Genomic DNA, 11,080 nt, shown 5'->3' with positions numbered 1-11,080 from the left:
TGAAAAGTTTAGTATTTAATTTTTATATTATAAATCTCTAACATTTTAAAAATCCTACTAATTAATTTTTCTATAAATTTTAACAGTCAAATATTAAAAAAATAAAAAATATTTGTTTAAAGAAAAGAATAATTAGTAAAACATTTTAAAAATTTATAACCAATTAATGATTTTTTCAAAATTATAGAAAATAAATAATAAAATATTTAAGGAATAAAACTAATATTAAAGACATTTTAATATATTTTTTAAAATTGATAAATTAATTAATGGATTTTTCTATATTAAAAAGATTAAAAAGTAATTTTTTTTTACTACATTTTCCAAGCATACCATCTCAAAGGAGACGAGGACAATAGAGTTGTAAAAGAAAGATACACCCATTTTATTTTCTTACAGTGATCCACTGCTCCATATCTTTGCCTGTTAGAATCTTTAAAAGAAAATTTTTGCCCAGTTCTTGTTAAAAGATTGCAATGGCTAAGACCCACCTGGGAAACAAGGCAGAATCATCAAAATGAGTATAGGATTGTAAATTTTGAGCACTGTGTACGATGCATTTAGCTCTTTTGTTTAATGTTAAAATTTTGCAGAAAACACCATTTTCTGAGTGTTGAATCCCCAAGTCACGAGGCTCATAATTGTATATTGCCTACTAGTGGAATTGGAATGTCGTTTTGCCTTAAATGCTTTCATAAAGAAATGTTCATTCACCTTTGGTATTTGGTAATGCTCTGCCTCTTCCTGGAATTCTTCATTCCTTGCCAATTTTATAGATTTATCTCTTTTCTGAATTAAGTAAGAACAATTTTGAATCAGAAAAGTTAGAAGAAAATTCTAAGAAAAATTGTTAAAAATGCATTCTGAATAGTCAAAGCTTATATCCTTCAATGATTTCCTTTTCTTTTTTTTTTTTTTTTATTGGATTGAATCACAATTGAGTCTATAAAAAACACCCAAAATTTAAGCCACATGATTAACTGGGTAACTATCACATGATTCCATAATCATTATTACTAGGTGGGGACAGCTGCCTTAGCTGTTGCATTGATAAACCCTTTCTTCTTCCTTTCTCTCTCTCACGAATTATGTTCACAAGGCATTATTAGGCATGTTAATGGTCAAAATGTACCCAAGCTATAAAGCAAAAGGCAAGAGTAGGAAACAAGATCACAGGAACAAGGAAATCCTTCAAGATAGCCAAGTGGCTTAGTTCATTTTCAAATTCTCCTCCTATTGTACTTTTACAGGCTTGACCTGTTCAAAATAACAGCATGCAACCACAAAATCTTTTTTCTTTCCCTATACTTTATTTTCTTGTACTATTCTGTATTTTCCCAGATCACTTTTTGATGCAAATAATTCATACACACTTTGCCACAACTACAAATTAAAAGCTCCTACTTACTCATCTTTAATGGGGTTGCCAATGGTGTTATATGACAGGAAATCTAATTAGGATTCCATGGCATAGTTTTCATTAAGCACAATCCCATACTCGGTTAGCTCTTTATTGATGGCTGGATATGAAAATTGAGGAACCATTTACATGCATACTTTATAAAACCAGATAAGAAAAAACAGGCCAGATGACAAGTACTGGTTAATGAAAAATGCTATCATAACAGTTCAGATCACTGAACCATTTGTAATTTTCACTTAATCCACCAAATATTTGACATATAGCATGTCCTGTTGTAATACAAAAAGATTTTCAGTCCTGTTATTCACACACAGGAATGGTTCTTTCTACTTGACCATGGGGTAAAATAGACAGGATAATGCCAGAGGCATCAGCATATATGTAAAGAATGAAAGGTGTTGTTACTTAAATACATAGACTTTGTCCGCGTGCAGAGAGAGAGAGAGAGAGAGGGGGGGTGGGGGAGGGAAGGAAGGAGAAGGTAGCAAAAATTCAAAGGAAGGAGATGGTCTGCCAGCAGAATTTTGGTTGTTGGTTAGTTAGGACTTTTGCAATGTGGTTTGACATTGTTGTTAGGACTTGTGCAATGTGGTTTGACATTGTTGAAAGACTTTCCTAATACTATAATGTTTTAGATCTTAGTGGTTTTGGATTTCTATCCTTCTCATCTCTTACAAGTTGCTATAGAAAGAAGTTAACAAGCATTTTGTATCATTGATTAAAAATCTACTCTCAAGTCAACACTCTCATTCTTTCAAGAAAAGCAACTAAGGACATCAGTGGTCCATCTATTTAGCTATGGATTCACTTCTATTAAACTGATGAGATTGGCAACTCAACAGAAATGACAAAGCACATAAATAAAGAGGATATTTCGGATTTATTCCAATAGTGAACCATGTTATAAGAACAGAGAGCAATGATCCATGTTGTAGGAGCAAAAGACATTAATCATGCAACTCTGGATAAAAAATAATCACCAATTCCTCAATCCATCCCAAAGAAAGAGTTCGCAGAGTGAATTTCTCATTTTTCTTTTAAACTGATAACAATTAAGTTTTAAATGTTACGCGCAGAAATGTGTTGGCAATCGATGGGAAAAAACAGGTTACAGGTTGCATAACACATATCAAGAACTGCATAGTACAATTAATATGCAAAATAGAGAAATGTATAATGACATGTTTGTAGTAGACATTAGAAGAAAATATTAATAAGGATTGCTAAGAAAATCCACGAACATTCGATTTAGTGAGGGCAACCTCATCTGCTGATCTTGGGTTCTATTCCTTTTGAACCGAGACACTGATGATGAGGAGACTGTTGATGACACAGCCCATGACTCATTTGAACTACCACAGCTGAAGTATGCATCGATGACTCCACTAGGACTGCCGGATGTCAATGGATACTTCCGCTTGCAGCTTCGATTTTCACTGCCTGATAGCTCTGAAATGAGCTTGTAACACTCATTCACTTTGTTCTGTTAAAATATGTCAAACGAAATTTAACATATGGATTATAAATTCATACATGTTTTACAGCAGGAGATCTAGCATCGAATTGAAACAAATTAAGTTAATCGAGCACAAACCTCACTGATGTTGATCACAGACATAAGTTCATGCTGGTAGTTCACTCGATTACAAGGCTCAACCTCCTTAATAACATGCAGCATAGCTGCAGTAGCTAATGTAGAAGGAAGATAACTCATGAACCTCGAATCTGAAATCAAAATTCAAAATTGGAAATCAAGTTAGGGAAACAAGTTGGATCCTTTAATCTTAGCATTCCATGTTTGATACAAATAACTTCAGGAATTGGCAAGAAATGAATAGCTGTTTGATTGCTTACCCGCAATGACAGAGAGAAGTAAACGCTCACACCTCCTAAGAAATTCCCAATGCAAGTGATTCTTTAGTCCAAGCCTCCTTATAATGTGATCAAAGAAGGAAATTGGAGTCACAGGATTCATCCTCCATTGAAGAGTAGAGAGCACCAGAAGCTCCATTCTCTTTATAGTCTTGGCTTCAAAAACATACTTTGATTCCTCCACCTAAAAAGCACAAACAGCAAATTGATAACTCGAATAAATGGTTCAGTAAACACCAAATTACGACATTTTAACAAACAGCCGGATTGCAAATTTTGCAACGTACTTGCAAGTCTAAAAGAAGAGGCACTTGGGTCTCCTCCACTTTGGCAGCCAGAGACAAACAAGCCACAGAAGCAAGTTGACTCATCCAAGGCTTGTCTGTTGGAAACTTTAAAGTTGAAATGAACCTATCAAAGTAGTTCACAGCAAGAACGCCGGTCAAGGCAGTGAACCCATAGTGAGCCTTTACCCTCAAAACCCAATCAATAGCCTCCTTACGAACCACCATTAAAGACCCATCAGAGACTACATTATCAAAGCAAAAGTGGCTCTCTTTTTCTTTAGAGAGCAGAGTACACAGCTCATCATCTTCCCAAAACAAGTCTTGTTCAAGCAGAACACAAGAAAAAGGCGAGTCCTTTCTCACAACCTGATCATAAACTTCACTACCACTATCACCAGAAGCATAATCTTCCTCAATGCCCTGCTCTTCGCAGTATAATCCATCGAGAACTAATGCTGGGCTGAGAAGCTGTCGATTCTCCTCTTCCTGCAAAGTCATATTCTTCTTCAAAGAAGAAGAGATTGAGTCCTCTTCTCATTATACCATCAAAGAACATAAAAACTCAAGCTCCTTGCACATAACCACACACCTTTGTCTCTCTGTAGAGTGTACTGACAGATAGAGCACACGGAGAGAGAGAGAGCAGGGAGAAGAGAACACAGAACAGAGAGAGAGAGAGAGAGAGAGAGAGAGAGAGGGAGATACAAATGGAGTAAGCAAGCGAAGAGTTTTATCTCGAAGGTCTTCACGCCTGTCCTTTTTTTGCCCTTTTTCTTTAATTTTCTTTTTCCTTTTTTTTTTCCCTGAATTTCTTCTTTCTCTTTTACTTCGCTAATAAAATTTTGAATTACTATTTATTTTTTAATGTTTTATAAAAGTAATCAATTTAACTTTTAATAAATTAATTAATTAAGTTTGTTTATTTGCAGGCAATATTTTCGCGAAAAGAAAAACAATTTTTAATACAATAATTTATTTATTATTATTTTTTTATTTTAAAAAATAAAATATATTAATAAATTTATATATAAATATTTTAATAATATTTTCAAAATAAACTTATTTTTAAAATAATTTAATATTTTTTATTAAAAAAATATATTTTATTAATTATTTTTTTTAATTTATCAAATTCGGTACAACTATTAAGTAATTGTGATTCAATTAAAATAATTATATATGATGGATTGCAAATTTTATCACTTTTGTTTTATTAAATTTTATGATTTTATTATAATTTTAATATAAATAATTAATTTTTATTGATAATTTAATTTTACACAGATTTTTGAACTTAAAAAAAAAAAGAAAAAAAGCAGTAAATTGAAAGATTTTTAAATTGCAGGGTTATATTCTTCGGCGAGCCTATAGTCTATGCTATTTCAGTTCTATTTTTTTTATCTAAATAAAAATAAAATCAATTTTAGATTAGATCAAACACAATTAAATTAGGATAAAATAAGATAAAGAGTAATATAGTTTATTTTAAATTATTAAATTTTAATTTTTTTAAAAAATTAATTTAAATATGAAAATAAATTAAATGTAATAAAATAATATATAATAAAATAAATTATTTTTTCAATCAACGATGAACTGTCAAACCCCTTTATTTATTACTTTTGTCGAGTAAAAACCAATTTCATTAAAAGCATATTCACTTATTTTATTTATAAGTTTTTTTTGAAACGAAAATTGAAAATTGAGAGAGTATAATTTAATATCTCTCAAATTTATTTAGATACACTTACTATCAAGATTTATTCAAAAGTACTCACCACCAAACTAAACATGCCTATTTATATTAAATCAAGGAAAAAAAATAAATTTTAATTGATAAATAAATTTTATTTGACGGATTCGACACCTGTAAATACAATACAACAATTATACCACATTAGCAATCGTATCGTAACACAATAAACTAATAAAATTTTAACAAATAAAATACCCTAAAAAATAAATAAGTGAACTTTAAAATGCAGTAATAAAATATTATCTGAATAAGCTATAATTTGGCAAAGTGTTTGAGAATCTTCTGCTCAGGGATCAAATATGTACAAAATGTTTTTCCAAATTGAAATATTGTCGGAATAAGTTGGTTAATTGGTCATGTGCAAATAATCAGAATGCTAAAAAGAGAATTAATACCCTTAATCACCAGTAGTTGAGTTTGATTAAGCAATGTCCTACATGGACTAAGGAGGAAATTTAGAGAATTGAAGTGGAGATCAAACATGAACTTATAAGAGAGGAGTGTTTTTGGCACAAAAATCTTTAAATATGGAGATAAAAATATTATTTATTTTTATATAAAAATTGTTCAAATTCAAGATAATTGGGGCACATGATATTTCTCGTTTACCGGTATTTTCGAGTTCACCATAAATTATTTTAATGATATTTATTTTTCTTATGAACCTTTAAGTTCCGATCAGCTATTAAGAGAGTTCCGTCCTAGAGTGACCGAAGCGATGAATGAACAATTAATTAAGTTGATAACTAAAGAGGAAATCAAACGTGTTGCTTTCTCGATCAATCTTTCAAAGGCTCCTAGAGAAGATAGGCTTATAGGATACTTCTTCCAACAACACTGGACTATTGAAGAAGATGTTAGCAAAACTATTTTGGATTTTTTCAATGGTGGGAGAATGTTAAGAGGCTTCAATCATACGATAATCTCTTTGATTTTGAAGGTTCACCAGGTTTATACTATGAAAGATCTTAGACCAAATAGATTTATGTAATGTCGTTTACAAAATTATCTCTAAAATTTTTACTTATAGACTCCAACCTTTCATGAATAGCTTCATAATACTATAAAAATAGATTTTTCTGTTGATAATCTAATAAAAATCCGTTAATAAACGAATTACTAATGGATTACTAACGAATTATAATCCGTTATTAAAAAGTTCGCTGGTAAACTTTTACCGACGACTTTCAAATTCGTTAATAATACTAACAGATTTATTAATAGAGTTTCCGTTATTATACGGGTTTTAAGAGAAAAATAATATACAAATAAATGTGGAATTCGTTGATAAGTCCGTTAATAAATTATCTAACAAATTACAATCTATTAGTAAATCCATTAAAAATTTAAATAATTTTAAAATAATTATTATTTCGATTAAATAGTAAATTTTATTATTAATATTATTTTTTATTAATTCAATAAAATTTAAAATTATATTATTATTGGTACTAAATTTTTAATTTATATCCGATATTTATTAGAAATATATAGAAAGTAAAAATAAGTGAAAAATAAATGACAGAAAATGATAAAAAAAGAAAGAAAAGAAAAAAAAGAAAAAAAATAAAATGATAAAAAAATAAAAATTATGAAAAAGAAGAAAGAATGAGAATAGAGTAAAAAGATAATTAGATAAATAAGAAAAAGGGGAAAATGATTAGAGAAGAAAATAAATGAAGGAAAATTAAAGAAAAAAATATAGATAGAAAGAAAATGATAGAAGAAAATAATATAGATGAAAATTATAGAGGAAATGGAAAGAAAATGAGAGAAAAGGGAAGAAAATGATGGAAAATAAAATGGAGAAAGTGAAAGAAAAATTATGGAGAAAAATGAAGAAAATAATAGATGAGAGATGAGAATGAGAGAAAAAAAGGATAATAGATGAAAGGAAAATAATAGAAAAAAATGAGAGAAAAAATTATGAAATAAGAAAGTAAAATGAAAGAAAATCATAAAAAATACAAGAAAAAGAAAGAAAATGAAAGAAAAGATAATGATAAAATGAATAAATGATTAAAGGAGAGAATATAGTATTATATTTATAAATATAAATTATTAATAGATTCAATAATAGATTCGCGATTCGTTATTAAATTTTAAAAAATGTGGCTTTTTTTTCTAAGATATATTAACGAATTTAAAATTCGTTGATAATCGAAAAATATGGGCTTTTAAAAAAAGAATGTAAAAATTTTGTGTAGACTTCATTTTAAATTTATTAATAGATTTACTAATGGATTACATCTATTTATAAATTTAATATTTTATTTATTTATTAATTTAATAATAAAATTTAATAACAAATTTTTTTAGTATATTATCAAGCGTAATTTTTTAAATTTACTAACATATTAAATCCATTAATAAAGTATCAAAAGATTTACTGATGAATTTTAAGTCTTGTTAGTAAATTTTAACACTAATTATTTTATACATTTATAAATTACCAATGAATTTTGGAATCCATTAACAGTACCAATGAATTATCAATGGATTTCAAATCTATTGGTAAATTTTTATACAAAATTTTTTTATATTAAAAATTACTAATGAATTTTCAAATTTGTTAGCAAATCTGTTAAAAAAATTAACGTATTAAAATCTATTAGTAAAATCAGTTGATAATCCGAAACTTTCTTATACTGTATAAGCGAAGAGCAAAATGCTTTTATAAAAGGTAGACTGATTTCATATAATATCATTATTAGTCATGAAATCATGCATTACCTTAAGTCTAGAAAGAAAAGAAAAATTTATGGTTTTGCTTTTAAGTTGATATTAGTAAGCTTATGAATGTATTGAATGGTATTATTTAAAATATATCTCGGACTCTTTTGGTTTTTATTAGATTTTATAAAGTGTATTTCTATTGTCACATATTCTTTGTAGATAAATGAACATAGAATTGGTCACATCACACCTTCTAGAGGCCTAAGATAGGGAGATCCTCCCTTTCCTTACCTTTTTTTTTTAAAAAATTTATACTGAAGGACTCTCACTTGATTAATAATTCTTCCATTCAGAATTTTTCAATTTCAAGACACTGTCCTTCTGTTAAGCATCTTCTTTTTGTAGATGATTCCATTATTTTTTCCAAAGCTACTATAATCGAAAGCTGAAAATTCCATCAAGTTCTTCGAGACTATTTTGCTATGAGCGATCAAGTGATGAATCACAACAAGTTTGCAATTTTCTTTAGCCACAACACCCCTAACTCTTTACACAAGAGTATAACATCCTTTCTCCATATTCCTAATGCAGGGTCAAGATAAGTTTTTGGGTCTATCTTCAATCATTTCACACTCAAAACCTCATTCCTTTTACTTGATCAAGGTTAAAATCAGAAATAAGATAGCAGGTTGGAAAAAAAATTTGCTCTCACAGGGATGGAAAGAAGTCTTTATCAAATCTTTGGCAACAACTATCCCTGTTTATACTATATCATATTTTAGACTTCCTTCCGGCTTATGTAAAGATATTAATAGAATGATAGCTAATTTTTAGTAGGGAAAAAAGAGAATAAGAGACGCATTCATTGAATAGTGATATTCTGAGATCCAGAAAATAGAGTTTTACAATTGTAACGACCCGAAAATCGGACCGCTACCGGCGCTAGGATCCAGATCGGCTTAAGGCCGCCGGGACCCGTAGCAAACCAAACAATCATCCTGTGAACCTGTTTAATCCCATACATGATCAACATCATACATAAAAATTTGAACTTTTCTTTCCATTCAATCACCAAACTCAACCTGTGCATACACTATACATAGTTATAAACAACAACCCACATTGGAGTTCTCAACAATGCTCCAATGGGGTAACATAACATACATTGAGTTTGGTTCATCATATTCATTTATTGAAATCATTACATTTAAAAGATCATGTAAACAAAGAGGATTAACATACAATTAGGGTCAAGCACATCTCTAATCCTCTACATCATCATTACATTACATAACTGTACTAAGCATATACATAAACATTTTTCATATCCACACTAGCTATTACATGACCAACTTCATTACTCTTGCTGACCTCCTGGTCTACCCTGTACCTGCAAACTTGGGGGTTAAGGGAGAGGGGTGAGCTACTAGAGCCCAGTGAGCAGAATGATAAAACATTTTATTTAAACATATGATATCATGGAATGCATCACATCACAACTAATTACATCAAGGATGAATTTGTCACCCATAGCCCTCTAAGTGGTCCAACTGTGCCAGGGGCGTAGAATGGGCCTCGCTGGTCTTTCTCTTTCATAACATATCATAACATATCATTCCAACTGTGCCAGGGGCGTAGAATGGGTCTCGCTGGTCTTTCTCTTACATAGTGCCAGGGGCATAGAATGGGCCTCACTGGTCTTCCGTACCGTATCATATCATACCATGGGAGGGCTAAAGGATCATTCAACATTCATCCACATCATCAACATTTTATGCAATGCAACATATTCGTGAATTCTAATGCAAACAACCTAATACATCTCATGGCATTCATGATGCGTGAATCATGCTAAGAATTGATTTATTTACTTTAAAACATAAAGAGTTATTCCACTCACCTCTGGCTGAAGCTCTACTGACTCAGAAGCAGCTGAACTCACTGTTGGGGTCCTCGGTTCCTCGGGTCCGAACCTACACAGGTGGACTCAAATGAAGGACCTAACATACATAAACATGACTTTAAAATACTCTCCAAAAATCCCTTAAAACACCTTAGAACAATCACAAAAATCATGCAAAGGAGGGCTGAACAGGGCACTTTCGACGGCAGGTTCGGCGGCCGAAAGGCCCTCCAGAGCCGAAAGTCATGCACCTTCGGCGGCACCTTCGGCGGCCGAAGGTTCCCTCCAGAGACGAAACTCATGCATGTTCGGCGGCACCTTCGGCGGCCGAAACTCCCCTCCAGAGCCGAAAGTCCACTTTCGGGGGCAGGGTTCGGCAGCCGATACATGCTACCACAGGCAGGTTCGGCGGCCGAAAGAACCTTCGGCTGCCGAACCTGGTTTCTCCCAAAGGGCAGAAACTCGGTTCCAACATGCACAAACGCCTCCCAACTCATTCCATCATGCATTTACCTATTCTACAACATGCAAACTCAAGCATACAAGCTCCTAGGGGCTTCAAACTATCCTAAACCCCATCTACAACACATCAAACATGCATAATCAACATACATTGCTCATAAACACAAAGTAAACCCATAAACTTCACATAAACCTACACATGCATTTCTACCCCATAAAACCTCATAAAACTTACTTAAAACATGTAAGGAACTATGGATCTACTCTTACCTCTTGTAGAACGAGAGGAGAGACGATCCAACTCGGAGATGGGAGAGATCCGCTCTTTGGTCTCCAAGTTTCAAAGCTTTGCTCTTTTGCTTAAATCTCTTCAAATCAACATAAAACTAGTTAATACATGAAAGATTGGAGGAAAAACATCTAAAATGTACCATGGGAGAGCAAGAACTCACCGTGGCCGAAAATGGGGAGAAAACTCGCCCGTTTTGGCCATGGAGCTCTTATATAGGGCTGGCAGACCACCTTTCGGCAGCCGAACGTGCTCCCACATCTCATGCAAGTTCGGCGGCCGAATATGAGGTTCGGCGGCCGAACCTTTGAGATTTTCGGAAGCCTAACTTGCCCCCCTAAACCATCCAATGTTAGGCGGCCGAACGGCGGAACCTGAAAATGTCTCCTTGGTCTTTTTCATTTAAAACTCA

The 11,080-nt window shown here is 31.8% G+C and overlaps 1 protein-coding gene across 1 annotated transcript; it reads right to left on the bottom strand.

The window, feature by feature from the left end:
* Window positions 1-2,519: 2,519 nt before the first annotated feature.
* LOC110627789 (cyclin-D3-2) lies at window positions 2,520-4,282 on the bottom strand. The gene is made up of 4 exons (XM_021774153.2): window positions 3,583-4,282; window positions 3,278-3,479; window positions 3,018-3,148; window positions 2,520-2,906 (listed from the first exon to the last, which is right to left on the bottom strand). The coding sequence occupies exons 1-4, from the start codon at window positions 4,078-4,080 to the stop codon at window positions 2,634-2,636; spliced, it is 1,104 nt and encodes a 367-aa protein (XP_021629845.1). The 5' UTR covers window positions 4,081-4,282; the 3' UTR covers window positions 2,520-2,633.
* Between the last annotated feature and the right edge of the window lie 6,798 nt (window positions 4,283-11,080).

Source organism: Manihot esculenta, chromosome 12 (genome assembly GCF_001659605.2).
Source record: "Manihot esculenta cultivar AM560-2 chromosome 12, M.esculenta_v8, whole genome shotgun sequence".
NCBI classification, from domain to species: Eukaryota; Viridiplantae; Streptophyta; class Magnoliopsida; order Malpighiales; family Euphorbiaceae; genus Manihot; species Manihot esculenta.
The sequence above is the reverse complement of the archived record's forward strand: the minus strand, read 5'-3'. Positions and strand labels throughout refer to the sequence as shown.

Bases quoted from the DNA above. Each gene is read 5' to 3' on its own strand.
- LOC110627789 (XM_021774153.2), bottom strand. From the start codon at position 4,080: ATGACTTTGCAGGAAGAGGAGAATCGACAGCTTCTCAGCCCAGCATTA. The intron at 3,480-3,582 runs GTACGTTGCAAA...TGTGCTTTTTAG, and splicing joins CTCTTCTTTTAGACTTGCAA to GTGGAGGAATCAAAGTATGT. The intron at 3,149-3,277 runs GTAAGCAATCAA...TTTTGATTTCAG, and splicing joins ACTTCTCTCTGTCATTGCGG to ATTCGAGGTTCATGAGTTAT.